General features: G+C 35.9%; 1 protein-coding gene and 1 long non-coding RNA gene across 5 annotated transcripts in view; one reads left to right on the forward strand and one right to left on the reverse strand.

Moving 5' to 3' along the window:
• Positions 1-20,456, forward strand: part of map3k20a (mitogen-activated protein kinase kinase kinase 20a) — a 52,890-nt gene that overhangs the window by 3,966 nt on the left and 28,468 nt on the right. The window contains exons 2-7 of the mRNA XM_073854853.1: positions 968-1,158; positions 4,978-5,065; positions 12,708-12,809; positions 16,612-16,676; positions 16,900-16,929; positions 17,018-17,155. Of these exons, the coding sequence (XP_073710954.1) occupies positions 1,000-1,158; positions 4,978-5,065; positions 12,708-12,809; positions 16,612-16,676; positions 16,900-16,929; positions 17,018-17,155 (582 nt within the window). The 5' untranslated portion in view covers positions 968-999. The remainder of the gene's footprint in view (positions 1-967; positions 1,159-4,977; positions 5,066-12,707; positions 12,810-16,611; positions 16,677-16,899; positions 16,930-17,017; positions 17,156-20,456) is intronic.
• LOC129451408 (uncharacterized) lies at positions 8,017-10,639 on the reverse strand. 4 transcript variants are annotated; one of them, XR_012358231.1, is made up of 6 exons: positions 10,588-10,639; positions 9,695-9,785; positions 9,423-9,545; positions 8,885-9,028; positions 8,647-8,735; positions 8,017-8,557 (listed from the first exon to the last, which is right to left on the reverse strand). It is a non-coding gene; the product is annotated as an uncharacterized lncRNA (long non-coding RNA). The 4 variants fall into 4 exon arrangements; XR_012358232.1 differs by having other exon boundaries at positions 9,423-9,581; XR_012358230.1 differs by lacking the exon at positions 10,588-10,639 and having other exon boundaries at positions 9,695-10,580.

Genomic DNA, 20,456 nt, shown 5'->3' on the forward strand with positions numbered 1-20,456 from the left:
AATACCCAGCCCTAATGCTCTGTGTGGTTGCTAGGGCATTGCTACGTGGTATCTACATGTTGTTTCATTCTGTTGTGATTCTATGTTCTTATGTACAATGCTTTGAGAAGCTGGTGCTATATAAAATAAAGTTATTATCTAGGATGTTCTGGGTGGTTTCTGGGGCATTGCTGTTTGAGGGCTCCTTCAAATGTTGTGGACAATGGGGGCATTGCATAAGCACATTAGATTAGACAGAATAGTTTTTGAACATGTTTTTTTAATGCATACATGGCCTTTATACCACTGTCTGTTAGCAAAACCTAGATCAGGTGAAGTGTGTGAATCAGCACATTATGTGGTCTGGTCAGAGGTATAGATGATTTCCTGTAACACAAAAAACATTCAACAGAAAGGATGTCTGTCTCCTGTTCACACAAAGAGGTTAAGAAGCAGAACAATATTAGCATCCACATCAATGGACAGTAAGATATGGACGTGTATGGTAAGCTTGCACACGCTAGTTTCAGATGTAATCTCTTTATTGTTGTATTGTCAGATAAAATTAACCGAGTGTCAATCTCATATTAAGAATCGATTTAGAGATTTTGCAAATCTATATTGGTTTATTAAATAAAATCAGATAATCATGCTTTACCCTGTTCTAGTGTGTATATAGTGCCAAAGCCAAGTTTGCTTATAAATATAGTGTAAGCTGACTTGTGTGGACATTTTTGTGGCCCATAAATGAGTCAAATCTAATAACATCTGCAGGTTTGTGTGATGCTTAAGGTTAATGGACTGTTATGATATGATTATCTTGGTATGAAAACATCACAGGTGCATGAGTTAATCTCTCTAATATAGTAAAGTACACTTGTGTGTGTTGATTAGATTAGTAGTAAAGTGTTCACTCAGTAACAGATCGAGCTCTCCTCTCATCACAACCTCATTTTTCCTCTCATCTTCTTGTTTCTTTGTTCTTCAGGAGATAAGCGTGTTATATATTGCCATTATGCCATGGCATCTCTGGGCACCTACTTTGTGCAAATCAAATTCGATGACATCCTCTTCTACGAGAACTGCGGCGGAGGAAGTTTCGGGAGCGTGTATCGCGCCCGCTGGCTCTCACAGGACAAAGAGGTGGCGGTGAAAAAACTCCTGAAGATTGAGAAAGAGGTGAGTGGGAGTCAGAATCGCTTCAGCTTTTCATACAGATGCTTTAATTGTCAGTGTGATAATCATTATAATTGCCTCTCTGTGTGTCGGACCGCCGCGATTATAACCCTCGTCTCTCCAGACGCTCGCTATCGCTGGGTCTTTTGTGAACTTAAATTCATAGACTGTGTCTTTAAGAGAAAATTGTCACACAATTAAGTCATATTAGTTTCATCTGACTGCAGTGTTTGTCTTAAGGTTGACATCTATTTACTTTTAAACGCTAGATTCATTGTAGTCTTTGTTCTTCACAAAGTGATTTTAGTGTGTAATGGTTTTGGTAGCATTTGGGCATTGTAACATTTGCTTTGGCGTTAAATGCTTTGTGGGTAAAATTCCTTTGAAATTCATTTGATAAAGAGATGAAAATGCTGTACAATCACACAGAAGTGTCATAAGGACTTAGATTTGCCTAGTTTGCCATATTCAGTTCACACAAAGTTTTTAGATACATTTAAATAGTATGGTGCGGTACAACATTTTAAATCTTCAACTTTATGTATAAACAAAGTTGCGTCTAAAACAGCACTGACATTTATATAAATGTTTTAGTTTTCACTTAGAATTAATAAATTTCCCAGATATATCCTGTCAATGGAGAACAGGAAAATGCAATGAATTTGAGCTGTGTGTATAGAAAATGTAAAGAAACTATTTGACTTCTTTAATGTTCAATATTAAAACCCTTTAACTGGCACTGGTCCTTGAGCGGGACACCTGCTTTACTTCAATATTTTGCATGGACATTTTTATCTATCGTGACAAACTATGTATCATTGGAAAGGTGTAAGCCTCTAGATTAGACATTTCAACAGTGTTTTATAAAATATATTATGTAGGGAGAGTAATTGATTCATTTATGAAGAAAGTGTGCCTCAAAACATGTATATTCTGCTAAATGTCACTGTCCCGCCAGCGTGACACCTACGTTTACTTCAGTGTTTGCATGTGAATTCTTATCTAATCATGACAAACTATATATTGTTTGCACAAGTGAGAGTGTAGTTTTCATTTATCATCACCATTTTGGTTAAGGAATGACATAGTGAGAGACATTTTCTAAAATGCCACAGGTGGGCCCACTTTGTTATTATATATTTGTAACACTAATACCACATCCTAAACCTAAATAATCTTGACAAATTATATATCATTGGAAAGCTCAAAGAGTGTCGTTTTCATAGTTCATCACCATTTTGAGAAAGTTATGATGTAATGAGAGTCAGTTTCCAAAATGTCACACGGCCACAGGTTGACACAATTTGTTTTTACATATGTATAGCACTAATACTCTTTTCTAAACCTAAACAATCTTGACAAACTATATATCACTGGAAAGCTCAAAGAGTTTAGTTTTCATATTTCATCACCATATGGGGAACATTAGAACCTAGTGAGAGTCATTTATTATTGCATTAACAATAATGCAGTTACAGTAATTTATTAATTTGTGACAAGAGTATGCAGCAAATCATTGACACCTATTGCTTGTTGTTGGTAAAACCACTAAAAGTAAAACTTTCTCCTACTTCACATTTTTAATAAACATTATTGTGTTTAATTTATCAGCTTGTTTCCTCATGGGGACCTCAAAATGTCCCCTCAAGGTCACAAAAACACTGGTATTCCTATCTTTGTGGGGACAATTGGTCCCCACAATGTGATAATTACCAGGTACACACACACACACACACACACACACACACGTCACAGTCAGTTATTACTTGTCATTTCATGTTTTAATTTTCGTTCACATGTCCATTTCTAATCATAAACTTACAAGACGAGCATACAAGTCAAAATGTGTTTATTTATTTGTTTAGAGAACAGATAAACGGAAACCGTGCATCCCTTTACATGTTTAACATGACATGAAGCAGATGAATGAATGTTTTTCTTTCTCACAATGAAAGCAGAGTCGATAAAGCATGAAAACTTTATGCTGAACAGGCAAATATGAACAAATCAAATAACAAAATACTACAGCGATTAAAATATCAATAAACGTGTAAAAATCTGAATTGAACTAAACTCATCTGAAACCATCTTGTGTAATAAACGCATGAAAGTAGATTAATGCAGACTCTTTGTCATTAGATTTTGTATCTTTACCTTAGACAGGCGTCTTGTTGCAGCGCTCCTGTAGTGTTTAACTTCAGCAGCCATGCGCAGACCAATCAGTGTATGACATCAAAATATCGCAAGAATGTCCAAAAACCAGGGCGTCATTTGAGCAACACACTGCCACCAACTGGACAAGACTAGGAATTCAAAATGGCGTTCAGATTTTTCTTTATTCTGCTTAAAAAAATTTCCATCAAAGACTTTTCGGTTAACGCGAACGATCACACACACAAAAAGAGACACTAAAGTTGCCTAATCACAGGCTGGTACGTTTCTTTTTGCTTTAATAGCAATAGCACATGCACATTTTTTCCCTCACAACAGACTAACTTACAATAGCTCATTCTGCACGGTTCGTGAAGTTCCCTTAAAACAGTGGTTTTCTCGTGGGTGCTCTGTAACAAAACTCTAACAACAAAGTTGACCAAGCCACGTAATATACCAGATTATATGAGCTCTCGCTCTCATTATTCACACAATGCCAGCTCAAACGCGCCACAAAATGTCGTGTCGTGCAGTCTATCATGCATTCAGACATTAAAACAGCAAAAAGGGAAAAAAATTGAACTCACGACTTACATGATATCCAGCTATCATGAGAAGTGATGGAGCACACAGACTGCAATTATTTGATCTGTTGGTCCAAGCTTCCTAATCCTTTATTTATTTATCAATGAAATGCCTTGTAAATGGTGATTTTGTAAGGATAAAATCATATTTTCCTTCATCTCAAGATATTTCACTTGCTTTCACTGATCAGTACTTTAGCTATCAGTTAACACAGCAATCTGCAACGCGGTTATGAGACTCTGTGAACGATCCAATCACAGGAGGTCAAAAATGTAAAAAAAAACATTGATTCGCTTACAACATAAGGGTTTGGGTCGCACAGTCCTGCGCCCCAGGGTGGATCCAAAAACATCCAATTAGAGCTCAGCCTCAGGTGACATGTTTTTACCCTTTTTACTGACCTACATAGACACTCATTAGGGCTGCGCCCCAGAGACACAAACATGACACACACACTCAGTTTAAATTTTTTATTTTTTAAAATAAATTATAACATGACTAACAGTGAAATAGTACAACTAAACGATTAAATTTTGTATTCATTTGCACTATATATTTAACTTTTTGGTAACATATTTAAGTAGCTTTCCTCTCTGGTCAACTTTGACCAGCCTCTACAGGTTACAAAAATTTTTTAAACTGCTATAACTTTTTTTATTTAATATTCTTACCTCCTTAAAGTCTCTTCTTTAAAACAAGACCAAGATTAGGCTTCTAGACTAAAAAATGGCAGAGTTAGATTAATTTGAATTTGAGTATATCACATTTCCTCCCCCACTCAAAGGGGATTTGTGCCAGTTAAGGGGTTAATGGTCATCATATGAATGAATAACAATCAGAAAGTCTTCAGAATTCAGTTAATGCAAGTTAATATAACCACCAAACAATCGGCATCGGTATTGGCAGATATCAGCCTAAATAATCATCTATCGGTATCACTGGAAAAGGTTTATATTGGTGTATCTCTAGGCGCATCAGTGTTTCAAGAAGTGTCACATTATTTGAATCTTTGGCATTAAATATTAATATATATATTAGAAGTCATCGTGTATTAATCTGTTGTTGTTGTTTTGTTTATGATTTCAGGCAGAGATTTTAAGTGTTCTTAGTCATAGAAATATTATCCAGTTTTATGGAGCAATTCTGGAGGCACCAAACTATGGAATTGTTACAGGTGAGTTTTACTCTTTTAATCATTTAGAAATGGTCACCATTTTTATCTGAAATGTACACCAGTGGTTATCAAAAGGGGGAGAGGGAACCAGATAGTAGTACCAGGGCCCCCCAGTTTTATGAAATATGTGACCCTGGACCACAACAAGACATATAATTTAGTTTGACTCAAATTTCAAGTTTGAGATTGTTTTATGTCATACATTTTCTTTGGGGGGCCTCAGGGGGGATGAATCCTACACAAGGGGGGGGGGTATTGTAATTACATTGTAATTTCTTAAAATGATCTAGAGTTTTAATGAGAACTCTCTCATAATATGTCAAATTAAAAAATGATCTCTGCTTCACTGCGAAATGAAAATAGTATAGTTTATTTAGTACTAATAGAAGTCTTTTTTGTGGGCAATTTTGTCCAACATTACATGATTTGGTGATATCACATTAGGTCATGATGAGCTGATTTAATGTTGACCCTTTACAAATGTAGATGGGAAAATCTGAACCCTTTCCCCCACAGACTGAGACTGGTTTGCTGAGGTTTGTCTGCTGCTCTTTATATAAACACTGAATCTGCTGTGAGTTTGACTCAGTATGCAGCGGTGATTGTAAAAGGTGATAAAGTGTTTAAGCTGCGTCTCTGTTTATGAAAAGTAAATGTAATTTAAGGCAGATAAAGGTGAGAGGTGTTCATAGGATGAGATGGATTTCACAAGGTTATTAATTTCCTCTGTGCATCTGTTTGAACCTTGTAACCCCACCTAATAATCTGACCAATATATGATGTGTGCTCACAGTTTCCTCAAATACAGATTTATAAAGATTAACAGACCTTACTACAGTACAGTCACGTGTAAGGAATATGTGTCTGTCACACATTTTAAGATGCAATTACTTTGTTGTGTAAGATGTGAAATGTGAACAGAGTCCAGAGATTATAGATGTGTATTGTGTATTTGATAGCAGGTGTATTTTACTTATTTTACAATGTGGAAATGTGCTGTCTGTTTCCTAAAAGGGATAGTTCGGCATAAAATGAAAATGACCTTATGATTTACTCACCCTTAAGCCATCCGAGATACATATGTCCATCATCTGAGGGTAATTGGTGTGATTTTGTGCATTGACCTCTACCGGAGGCCAATATATATTTTATAAAGTTTTAATGTGGATATTTTTCTTACAAAATCGCATTGATTGCCTTAAGAATACCTTTATTAACCCACTGGAGCCATGTGGATTACTTCTGTGAAGGATGAATACACTTTTGGGGCTTGAAAGTCATGGACCATGTTTTCTATTGTTATAAACATTTACTAAAATAACTCAAATTGTGTTCATCTGAAAGAGGGTGAGTATATCCTGGGGTAATTTTTTATTTTTTGCGAAACTATCTTTAAAGAAGAAATACAGTACGCAATGCAAATAAATATTCTAATTTTTGTCTCTGAAAACGCGTGTAGATGTCAGGTATAGGATATTGTATTAAACATTGTTGACAAAATGACAGATTACACAGCACCTTTTCTGATTCTGATAAGTCGTGACATTCCAAGGTTTGTTATTCACAGATAACAACTGTCTTTTTTGAACTTCGAACTTGTTCGAAAGCATCTTGGCTTAAAGCTACTACGAAATGTTTTTCTTCACAAAAGGTTTGCATTTCTTATAAAGCAAATAACTTAAATCCTGAGGCGTGTGAAGTGTAGGGGAGAACCGGGGCAAAAGTAAAGTGGGATAAAAATAACAAAGCGATTTTCTCCGAGCCCTCATAATATTTGCATCCCCAACCATGACAGCATCTTTAGCGTGCAAAACCTTGATAGAGCTGACAAATATTGCGTTATTTATTCACCATTTTTTCAACCATGATAAGTTAATTCCTAAAGCGGTCATTTTTTTCTTATAATGCGTTGTGTTTCTTGTTTCATGTGTTACAATACTGGTCAATCTACAGGTTATTTAGTGATCTAACAGATCCTGAAGTTTGACTTCTCAGAGTTTTTCAAAATAAAAGTAAATCGGGTTTAAATGTTAAGTAACACTTGTTACTTTTATCCCGCTGCTCATGCTGTTGTATATGTTGAACATTTATATTATTCTAATTTGATTTCATTTAATTTTTTATAGTGTTCAAACTGTTGAAAAAATGTTTTATTATCAACAATTCAAGTTTGTACTGTTGGTTGCTTTTGAAACACTTTAATAAAACTGAAATTTAAAATTAAAATGTAATTTCATTATTTTTTACAAAGATAAATGACAAAATATGTTTGCAGTTAGATAACAAGGTCATAGTCATGTGTCTTTAATAAAAACAAGTGTAACAGAAACATTTATTTTGTTTTGTTGTGTTACTTTTGTCCCTGCTGTTATAGGGTCAAAAGTAACAATGCGCTCCCTATGTTCAAAGTAAAATTATACTGAAGTCCTTTTACATTTGATCAAAATTCAACCTTGTATTGATAGATCACATTTGTGAGTTAATGACCACAGCAAAAATATATCTCTGTCTACACTCTTAAAACAAATGTGTTAAAAACAACACAACATGTGTTATTTTTTACACATGTTCTGAGTGTGCGCAGGGACAACACATGTTGAGTTAAATTTAACACAGAATATGTGTTATAAAATGCAACACAAAAATGTGTTGCTTCAGTAAACACATTAATGTGTAACTTTCTATTAATCTAACACAACTGTGTGTTACCGAGTAATTGTTTAGTTTTAATATTAAAGAGAAAAAAAACATATGATTTGTAAACTTTAAATTATGAAATCAAGCAGACAACTATTGAATATTGTTCACAAACTATTTATTTGTAAAATAACAAATATTTGACAATTAATGCTTGCATGAAAATATGCTAGTAGCCTACTTTATGTTGCTAGATGTATGCTAATTTAAATAAATGTAAGTGCAAGTACATTACATTGATACGTTTTAACACACTGTTTATAAAATAATTCATTGAATTTAAAAGCAACTGTGTTAAACATGTTGAATAGAACAATGTCTGAAATCGTTTCCAACATGCCAGTTATCAAAATTTTTTAACTTGTCCTGAAACATTAACATGTTATCTTACATTTAGAAAAATACTTCAAATTAACTTGACAAGTGTATTCAAAGAAATTTCCGTCACAAAACATTTAGGGGCGATTTCCCGGACAGGGGATTAGCTTAATCCAGGACTAGGCCTTAGTTTAATTAGGAAATATAACTGGTTTCAACAAAAAACATTACTGGTGTGCATTTTGAGGCAAAACAAAGGGCACTGATATATTTTAAGATATATTTCAGTGCAAGTTGTTTTCAGCACCGCACAGGTCAAATTGTCAACATCAGGTGGAAAGGCAAAATAATCGTTCATTGCAACAGTTACGTAGTGGCCTCCATGTCCTGAAGAACCGCTGGAAACCAACTGTGGCTGAGCTGATTTCAGACACCCTTTGATCATTTAGTAAGCAAAGACGTCACACTGCTACCAGCCTACACAAATGAAACAATGAACATCATTAGAAAATGTTGTTGCATGAAAATTACTTATTTTATATAAAGTTTAGAGTCACAAAGCCTACCGGCATCAAGTCCCACAGGACTGACACAGCAGAATTCACACAGCAGAAGATGAACGAGTATCCTTAACATTGTATAAAACAGCTCTCATCTGGGTAAAGTAAACATGCAGGTCACATGCAAAATATAAATTGAGAAAAAATTCTTAAAAAATGATTACTTTTATATCGTACTTTGAATGTTACATTTTAAACGTCATTTTCCAAATTAAACATTTGGAACAGAGATAGGAAATCATACCATTATGTTCACTGTCAGCTTTCTTCAATAAATGTCTGATGTCCATTTTCTTCTCTAAAGATGCTTTTTCCCTGAGTTTCTCAATAATTGTCACATTCCCATTTCTTCTTTCCCATCGGTAAGTCTGGAAAACTTGATGTCCCCCTTCAGTGAATTTAAAAAGAAATATTAATATTGGAATTATGAAACACTTTGTGTAAAGTTATCTCCAGTTAAAGGCGGAGTGCACAATGTTTGAAAAACGCTTTGGAAAAGGAGACGGGCCGACTACCAAAACACATTTATAGCCAATCAGCAGTAAGGAGCGTGTCTACTAACCGACATCCTTGCCGCGTTGCGTATGTGTGGGGTGGGTCTTTTAAAAGAAGGTCCAGATTCTATTGGGGTAGGGGCGTGTTTGTTTAGGTGATTTCAAATATCAACATTGGCTTTCAAACATTGTGCACCCCGCCTTTAAGTATATTACAAACACTGGCATGTCCAGAAATTGGGGATATTCCTTAAAGATTTCACCAATAATTGGTGATTTTGTCATTACCTGTATCCATCTTCTTTGATGACTGAAGGTTTGGTCAATGCCATTCTTTATTGATGATGTCCTCCCACTTCAACTCTGTTGAAGCTACCGTCTGATGTTCTGTAATCTCATTTTATAAATCCACTGTGTGATGGCCATCAAAAAAAAAAAAAAATGCTCCTATCATGATCAATGCAAAAATAGCACTTGCTTAGAGTCATGTACAATTTTTATACACATTGTCAAGTAAGTAATTTCATACACATAAATTAAGTATGTAAAAGCATCCTTACGGTACATGTCCCTCTTTTTGACCAAATGAGACCATAAACCAACAACACAATCTCCTTTGAGAGTGCCAGCTTTTCTTTTTCAGATGGATAGCTGAAAAAGATTACAAACAAACATTGACACAAGAATTGTGATTTACATCTAGTTAAGTATTACTGGGCAGTATTTATAACTCAATAGTGCAAAAACACTTTACAGCTAGTAGCACAAAACTACACCCATCTTATTCACGTAGCACTTTAGCCTTACTGCAAGCAGTGAAAGGTTTGTGAAGTTCGACTCTTAACATTAGACCACTACTCTCCCAGTAATTAATTGCGTCTTGTCTAACTTTATATTGAACGCGAGCGGCGCGACACGAAAATAAAAACAGTATTATAACATGTGGCTGTGCATCATCCAGAATGTACAGCATCACCGATTAATAATGAGTTTTACCGTCTTTTGTCTCGTCATGCCGCTCACAGGTGTACAGTACGTTAGGTACAGTGATGTGCATACTGTTCCACCATGTGCTTAACCAAACGCGACGAGGCGTTGCGATAATCGAAAGGCATAATTTATAATGACCCGTCCTATAACGTAAAGACATAAACTGAAAAGAAACCCGGTAGCGCGTGTCACGTCTATTTAGGACACGGTGTTAACGATTTACGTTACAGTGCTGCAAGCAAGTGTCACACATATTACTAACCCGTAGTCCAATGTGCCTTTCATTAAACAATGACTGTTAACATGAATCTCCAAACGTAACTTTGCAAAACGAGCGAGTTTTGAACGTTACCATAATAAAGTTTAAATTAACAGTCTCCTGCACAATTAATACGAAAGTTTCTTACACTATATGAGAAATAGATATAATATTATAACTGTAATTTTTAATTTAATTTCTTACCTGATGCAGACAGGAACATTCTTGACCTCTTGACTGGAAAGGCGGTTGGAAAGAACGTCACTGCGCAGGCGCAACACAATATGCGTTGTGTGTTTGTTTTTTCAATAAAACAAATTCAAAACAGACTGCCAGCCAAGGCTCAATAATAATGATCATGATTTTCATAATAATGAAATAAAAATAACACAAGCAAAAAAATACAATTAAAAATACAATAATGCGTAGTTGTCTGTCCATGTGAAACGTCATCAGCAGATTCGTGTGAACTTATGACAGCCACCAATGGAAGAGAACGCCTGCATAATGTTTGAAATATTACTCTTATTGTGTCACAAAGTGTATGTTCAAAAGCTTTTTAGGCGAGAATGTATGTATAAAAAGTTCAAATTTGCGGTCGGTTTATAAAGAGAGCGTTTATTAAAAAATCTTCCCCGATTTTTTCGGAGTTCTGATCCAGACAACCAACGGGTACTTAGCGCTCATGTACCCCGCCCAACGCAGCTTGATCTCGGCAAGTCCTTCTGAAAATCACCGCTGGCCGCTGGGTGTTATGTGTTAGTAGTGGTTAACAGTGTTATATATATTTTATTGGTACTGTCTTATGGACAATCTTTGGTCTCAAAAATATATTATCTGTTCCTGGGCAAATCGTTTTGACTAAGGACAAAGTTGCATTGTAAAACTTTATATTTTTTATTTGACTTTGTGGTGAAGTGCAGGCTTATTGTGCTTTTGACCGAACTTGCTTGTATATTTCCTGTTGCACAAACATCTTATACTTGATAAAGGAATGTGTTATATATGATATTTGGTTTTTATAACAAACAAAAGTAGAGGATAATCAGTGTCAGTGCACGCTGCCTAAATCACTTTTTTATGAAAACTACAGGATATAGTGTTTTATATCACATTTTTTCATGTTACTTTGTTTAAATATAAATCGTCATTAAACTACAATAATTATGCATTTCATTTTATTGTGTACTGGTTAACGTGTTTTACACATTCATTGTGTAAGCAGTTAAGCATAATATTTACACATTATGTGTCAGTTCCAACACAAAAATGTGTTAGAATCCTTTTACACATATTTTGTGTAAATTTTTAACACATCAATTTTAAGAGTGTATAACATTATCTTTCAAAATTATTTTTTTTTGAAAATTGGTACTTTCGCCCCCACTCTCCCCTATTTAATAGCCTATCATTTAAATTAGGAACAGATCAGATAAACTAAAATTCATTGAGCGTTAAAACAGTAGGTACTATATAGTATGAATATTGATAATATGAATGAATTTGGAATGTACATCACATACATCATAACACAAGATTGTCGTTAACTGGAATGACGTTAAACTAGCGCAATTTAACCACAAGGGACAGCCATTTAATATCTGTATTTGCATTTGAACTGGGGATTGAACCCTTGTTGCCTTGCTGCCTCATGAGGCAATGACTTTGGCAGCATGAAGGCAGCTCTGGGAAACGCATTTGGACAGCCTTCATAGGCAGCGAAAAACAATTATGTTTGAAATATAGACAAAGAGCTTCTTTGTGATAACCAATACCATATTTGAAAACTACAATACTAATTTCTCACTAAAAAATGCAAACAAAAAGTGTAAAAAGTGAAAATATAACTTAATGTTCACTAAATTTGTGCTCCAGCAGCTTTCTTTGCCACCATTTTATTCTTTCGAACTCGACCAGGCTTGACCAATCACATTCCCCGCTCACGCCCGCGCATAAAATTGTGGGACAAGACAATGAAGGTATCTCAGGAGACAGGAAGTAAACCAAACATTGGATTTGGACATGCCTTGATGCCTTCATGCCTTTGAATGATACCTCAGTAGGAAGCATATTACAGCTTTCGGATGTAGCCAATGAACTCGCTTACTGCTGTTCACCTACTATGTAGTATGGAAGTAGACAATTTCAGACGCAGCGATAGAAACACAGAAAAGAACAGGAAGTCTTAGATGAGCATGAGCTTCAAAATGAAAGCCCCAAAACAAGAGACCCACAGCATTGTGGCCGCTACTGCTTAAAACAACATTTATCAGCTTTTCTTACATTTTAAATGATTTGTTTGCATTTGATGTCTTTTATTATAGAGTACGCCAGCGGTGGATCTCTGTTTGACTATCTGTCCAGTTCTGAGAGTGAAGAAATCAGCATGAAACAGATTATGACCTGGGCAATCGACATCGCTAAAGGTTTTACACACCCACAGAACAAAAAAAACCCCAAATAAACACACAATAAATAAAAAACACAACAGAATATACATCAAAACAGTTAAATATAATCTTTATATAAAGTGTTAACATAATGCCAGAAAGTACACAGACTTACAGCTGATAATACACTGGAGGAATTAAGTTCCCTTTATACATCTCTTTTAAACATTATGTATGCAGGATGAAAACATGAAGGCAAGATGACAGGTTTAATAATCCAAACACCAGACAAGAATAGGCAGACCGTCAGGACACAAAAGAGCTGACAGACATTATTGACGGGGAGAAAGGGAACACTGAGGTATAAATACAGTAGAGAAACTAATCTGAGGTAACAGACGGGTGAGAAGAGTTCAGGCAGGGCAACAAGCACATAACACAATAAAAGAACTACAACAACTACACACACTGACACGTAGCACTGTCATGACAATTCAAAGCTTCATGTTAGATGTCACATTCACCTTTATTAAAACAGTGCATGATGAAAATAAAATGTAATGACAGGGGTTTCCTCCCAGTTTAAAAATGTACAGCTGCGAAACATGCAAACAGGTTGGAAAGCTTACATCTGACCTCATGTACATATCTGGCAGAGCTTTTGTTTCAAAGCAGGGTCAAATCAGACCACACCGATTTAGTACTGTCACATCCCGTATCCCACTGGGAAAAATACAGATATATTACCAAAGCATAGAGTATAAAAACGCAAAAATTATCCTGTTCAAAATGATAAAACACAGAGAACTCTCTGTAAAATAAAGAGTCCACATGATGCTGGATGATCTTTGAGATAAATAGACAGCTGCTGTATAAATTTGTCAAGCACTGTATGTAGCAGGAAACACTTTTCACATTTACTGGTATAAGGGCCATTCCACCCAATCAGTGCCATTTGCATGTTGTAAAAAAAAGTAAGTTAATTTTTTTACTTTTTTACACACGGGACTCGCAGCTCAGCGGCGCACAGCGCCACGCCGTTCGAAAAAAATCTAACACATTGTTTTCTATAAGTATACGCACACCAGCACCGACAAGTGACGCCTGTCCGCGGTGCGCAGCTACGAGTCAGGAAGTTGCTCAAGTCGCGCCACTCACATAGTTTAAGTAAGGAGTAATTGACGACGGGCCGTTGAATTGTAAGAAAATAATGCACACCAAGGTGGTAATGCGGCACGACGCGAAGCGGAGTGCCATTGCACCGCAGGTGTGCATTATTTTCAAATAGTTCAAAGGACCGGAGTCAATTATTCCTCTTATACCACGGTTACCACAAACATTGCTCTGGTGCCTATTTTTAAGACATTTGAAAAGTTAGGTGTGCGGTTTACAGAAAAATAATCAACACCCATAGAACATTTTCTCAGCCAATCAGAATGCAGCATTCAACAGACCCGTGGTATAACATTAAATAACATCATATTTGTCCCAAATCATTAGCGATTAACATTGGCTGCTAACGTATATTTTGTATTTTGAAGTAGACACTATCTGACTAAGCTTGCGCTATTTAATGTGCACTTCCGGTGTACAATACTTCCGAGTTGTCCTAGACATGACGCAGCGCTTCTCGTCCGGTGTGCAACCCCCTTTAGGGGCAGTTCCCCGTTTCTCAATGTCAAGGAAGGATCATCGGAAGCCAGAATTTCGAGGATGCTACGTTATCGACATCCAATGTCAAGGATCCTCAGAATTGCAACCAAGGACTAAGTCCTTCGTTTGAAAAATATCCCATATACAGGAAAGGATGCATATGTATATCCTTCACGCTCTCAAATCGCCGAAAGCACACCTTTTTACTGACGTAATGACCGATGACGTGCACTTGCTAGCCTGTTCCATTTACATGTTCTCCAAATTCTAAAGTGGAGCCTCGCCTAGCCTCTGAAGGAAGTGACTTTTAAGGACTAGTCCTGCCAAGGAAGTATCCTTGACATTGAGAAACAGCCATTAAGTTACTCAAGGACTAGGTCTTAGTTATATTAGGACATTTAAAGGAACAGTATGTAGGATTGTGGTCAAAACTGGTATTGCAATCACACAACTTGTAGGCCAATACACAACATGACAACATAAACATCAGTTGAGGGTGCAACTCCAATTTTTAAATGACAATATCCTGACCAGACCACTGTTGTCAGTGATATAAGTATTTGAAATGAAAATAATTTCTTAATGTCTAGTGACATATCAGGGCCATTTTATGATTAATTGATATAAAATTCTTACATACTGTTCCTTTAAGTAGTATTTACAAACATTCCTTACATAATAACAATACTGCTGTGCATCATGAGACAAAACCACGGCACTGATATGTGTTAAGATATGTCAATGTAAGATGTTTTTAAATTGAGGCAGCTCAAACATGCATTGTAGTTTGGGACTAAGATAAGCTTTGTCCAGGAAACCACTCCTAAATCTAGCAACACATATATTTTACTTTTCAAAATAAGTATTGATCAATCTCAGGTAACTAGTTTATTTGTAACATGGTTTCTTAATGGAGGATGGAGGCATTTTGGTAACAGGACTGAAAGTAACAGGACTGAGTTTTTGCATAGATTAAGCAAATACATAAAATATGTGCTGATAGCGTGAAGACACTGAAATTTTTTTGTGATTTAATCAAAAGCTTTATTTTAAAATAAACCAATAACATCAGACATAATACAGGTAACAGGGCTGAACATTTAGATTGACATTCACAGTCAGAAAATGAGAAAAGTGACTTTTGATCTTCACATGGCCTTCAGAAGATCTACATGATGTAACTTCCTCTTGTAAATGTGACTTGTGGGAAATTCCTAGATTTCAGAGGGGGGACGTGTTGGGTAACAGGACTGAGTCAAATCGTGGGGGGGACGACTAAAATGTGCATTTCATCTAAAATATTATGACATTTTCTATGGTAAAAAATATATAAAGCAAAGATGTGACCCACACAGAAATGCAAAAAAATGAGGATATCTGAAGGATTTTATGCTTTATATTTAAAGGTAAAATATAGCGATAGAGAGCAGGGACGGATAAAAATGCTGTTTTTCAATGTTCTTTGTAGTTTTTATTAATGAATTAAATTATGTAGTTTAAATTTGGTGTTAGATAAACATGCACTTTGCTTAATAATAAAATGTATTTTATTTGTAGTTAGTTTATAAATATGGATTTGTATACATATAATGTCACGGGGATAGAAATAGCACAGATTCAGTGGAGTGGCCCATAATGTAACAAGCCTTACTACCCACCCTATCCAGGAAAACCGGTATAGAAAGCAGGAAGGTATATGGCAGGGGCTAGATGCCAAGTTTTGTTTAAATGTTCCTGTTGCACAATTGGTAGAGCAATGTGTAGTCGTCCAAAGTTCATGGGTTTGATGCCCAGGAAACAAACATACTGAAGAAATGAAATCACTGTGCTATAAATCGTCTTCCAAATACATAGATATAATGCAATGTGTGGTAACATGGAAAAAAACACAAGAGGAATTACATCAGTAGTGCATCATGTAGGCAGTGTCGTGGTTACTGATCAATTCCTGTAAATACATTTCTGCCTGTTAGACTTCAGCTGTAAGTTTATTACTGTAAACACATACTGTATCCCGTTTGTTTATACATGCTGAGGCACAGGAAAGGGAACATATGCTGTCCATAGAGCTCAAATAGTCTCTCGAAGTTGGAAATTGTTTTGTTTTCTAATCACAAAATGAAACTCTAAACAGTTTTCTTTCCTAGAGTAGATCCATCATTGCTGTGTGTGTTTTTCTTTATAGGGATGCATTATCTGCACACTGAAGCCCCGGTTATAGTCATCCACAGAGACCTCAAGTCCCGAAACGATTTGTTAATAAAACACTTCATTATTTTTAAATAGTGCTTTGGGAAGTAATTCAAATATTCATTTGTTAAAGATTAGGATTTGGTTAGGAACAAATGAAGAAAAATATTTGGAAAACAGAAATGCTGTTTCTACCCGGTCCTAAACCTTAATTATAAGAGGCATATACTTTATGCACAATACTTTCTGTTTCTATGAGCTTATCATCTTGTATTTTTTTACAGTTGTCTTGACTACAGATAGAATACCCAAGGTACAAGACTATCAATGTTTACATATACATACTGTACAGCATCAAGTTGTTAGTTCAATGAAACTAATGAAATGGTACTCTCCATCAGATTTGTGATTTCGGGGCGTCTAAGTTTCATTCACACACCACTCACATGTCTCTGGTGGGCACATTTCCTTGGATGGCCCCGGAAGTCATCCAGAGTCTTCCTGTGTCTGAGACCTGTGATACTTACTCGTATGGAGTGGTAAGTATGTGTGCACTGTTTGTGTGTCTGTGTGAGTTTCTGTGATTTATGACTGACATATATTGTGTTGTGAGTGTTAATCATTTGCTAATGTCACAATAAAACAATATATTTCTCACCTAACATCAGCTGAACTCTATTGCTGCATCCCATGTCGCCTACATATACTATACACTAAAGTATGTACTGTTTTTGCTATGGAAAAGTTTATACAGTGCATAACAAAAAAGGGTGCAAGTACTATGACATACTAATGCGTAAAAGATGCGAAACTTTGTTGCTTAGACCAGGAGTTTTCAAACTGGGGTCCCCAGGAGGTTCTAGGGGGTCCCCAAAAAAAGCCAAAGAAAAATTGTAAAATGTATTTATTAGGTGTGTTTGTCTCTTATGTCTTGCTACATACATTTCAGAAACATTTATACTTGCTTTGTATGTTTCTAGTGTGTTTTTCTTTTTACAGTCCCCTTTATCTTGGCTTTATAAGACAGGACTGTTTGTAAAGCTGCTATGAAACAAGATTTATTGTCAAAGTTGCTGCAGTACAAATACATTTGAATTAACCTCCTAAGACCATCACATTTTTTGTTGTTGTTTGCACTACAATATTTAATTCTGGGTAACTGGAACCTGTTGTACACAAACGTGGACAACTACGCTGCTTCATGTTCAAAGAAAAATATTTGGTTATTATATTTATTGTTTCTTCCTAACCCCAAAATAGCTGAAAGAAATCTGAAAAAAAGACAAACCAAAGCTCGGGTCTTAGGAGGTTAAAAATGCATCTCTTCATATATCTCTAATGCTGTGTAGCGCGGGTGATTTACATGTTAAGTCAATGCAAAGACGCGATTACACCTGTGGCGCGGTACACGTGGAAAGCGCGGCGCGAATAGCGCTGAAAGGGCGGCGCAATAGCCATCTGCGCCGCACGTTCCGCATTAATTGAGCGCAGTGATGGGAGTAACTTTACTGTAATTCCACTACTTTTATCAGTAACGAGTATGTAACGAAGTTTTTTTTTTAATCAAGTAACGCAATTACAATTACTGAAATTTAAATGAGTTCGTTACTCACGTTACTCTATTTTGTAAAAAAATAACACTTACAGACAAGACATTTCTGATTTAACGTCGCATGACCGTGGTGGGGGGCGCAATGAATCATTAAACTTCATCATAGCTGACAGTGCATATAGAATGAACATGAAAAATCTAAACGGGACAACATACCTTTGTTTAAAAATTGTGCGCAAGTCATAATCCATCCGGTCTCATGTTTGTAAATGATCTTAGCCAAGCAATCCCAGTATGACATTAACTTTCATTTGTAGTCCACAAAAGAAATAAATCTGAGAAATGTTAATATATATCTTAGATGTTTACATCGGCCTTCATGGAAGAGAACGATCTGCGATTGTTGTTTCCAGAAAAATATTCACACTGCGCTGTACAACTGTTAAAACGTGTTAAAACTCCATATGTGTGAGTGCGTATTTAGTTTCAGTTTCAGTTTCACTCGCACCGTATCCGACAAAACAATCCACTCGCTCTGTGTCCGTCTGACAAAACAATCCACTCGCTCTGTGTCCGTCTGACAAAACAATCCACTCGCTCTGTGTCCGTCGGACAAAACAATTCACGTACTCCGTTTTCTGATTAAATATCTTCCTTTAATCCTGTGTATCATTTAAATCCAACAGAAAACATATACAAACAACATATGACCAAAGAGCGCACTACCGCTGCAAGCTTCACAAGCTGTGTCCCAATTCCATGGCCGCGCCCTGCTAAGCATGGGACCTAAAAATGTGAGCACTCGGTTTTTCAAGGTGGAAGCCTCAGAAGTTCGCGAAGAGAACTGAAATGAGACGGTCTAATCTTCGGAGGACCCATAATTTGCGTCAGCTGCTGGACGCGCACACCGCGCCTGTCAGCAGGACACATCAGAGACGTTTCTGGCTTATTAAAATAAATATGGAATCAGAAAAATGATAATTTTTTTTAGAAAATATGAAAATATTTAAGAATATGATCCAAATTCTTAAAGAGACAATACACAATTTTAACACACTATATATTTTCAATGTAAACACACAGAATATTTGTCTAAATGATATACATAAATAAACTAAGCTTACATATTAAAATAATTTTTAACAAAAATATTCAACAGCTGAATCTAAAGCAAAATAGGCTCCTACAGTATGTGAAATACTAGGTGTAAAATTGCGTGTAAAATAACCCATCCATATCATTTTATTGTTTGACTGTTCAGTACTGTTCATATTTACATTTAAAAAGCAGACATAAAAGTAACTTAAAAGTTACTTTCCCTAGTAACTAATTACTTTTGATATACAGTAACTGTAGAGTAACTCAATTACTTTTAAAAGAAGTAACTAGTAACTGTAACTAATTACTAATTTTCAGTAACTTGCTCAACACTGATTGAGCGTTGCCACGGGAAACGCGTGAGTTGAAAAATCTGAACTTCGACGAATCAATCAGGACCTTACTGTAGTAGTTACGTGATTACAGGAAGCGAGCAGAGTGGCGGAGTCTCAGTGGAGTCGCAGAAGACCCTCCCATTTCCGCGTGAAATTCTAGTCATTTGAGAAATTCACACGGAAATTCGCTTTTTTGATTCATTATTTCTTATATATTATTTACTATATCACTTAATTTATTAAACATCTGAAGCATCACTGATTTTATTTATTAATTCAGTCCAGAATCCCTAATTCCTTCCTCTTGCAATGAGTTGTGGGTAATATCAGCTTTGGATCATGGATTTGGGACACACTAATTTTTATTTCGAATACTCTTTTCAATGGATACTAGGCAAATTGTGGCGCAGCGTATATGTTCCTTAAGCAGCAATTCATAACCTTTAAATTGCCTCTCTATCGCCATCTCTGCGTGGGTTGTCAAATAAAGTTAAACCGACCTTACCTGCAAAATCAGAACTAACCGCTAATTTATAAATCATCAAGTAATATATTAAAATTATACATTTTTTATGTACTTGCTCCACAGCTAAATTTTGTTTTTATTTTAATAACTATGCTATGTTTTTACTAGGGATGCACCAAACGAAAAAATGTTGTCTGATGCCGAATGAAATAAAAGATGTTTTGCGAGTAAGAAAGTATTTCAAAACTAAACTTGAAGGTCAACTGTGTAGATTTTTAGCGGCATCTAGCAGTGACATTGTTAACCAGTGGCTCAGTCCACAGATCACCCTTCCATTTCGAAATGCATAGAGAAGCTACGGTAGCCGCCACAGGACAAACGTCATGTCA

The sequence above is a fragment of the Misgurnus anguillicaudatus genome, chromosome 17, assembly GCF_027580225.2.
Source record: "Misgurnus anguillicaudatus chromosome 17, ASM2758022v2, whole genome shotgun sequence".
NCBI classification, from domain to species: domain Eukaryota; kingdom Metazoa; phylum Chordata; class Actinopteri; order Cypriniformes; family Cobitidae; genus Misgurnus; species Misgurnus anguillicaudatus.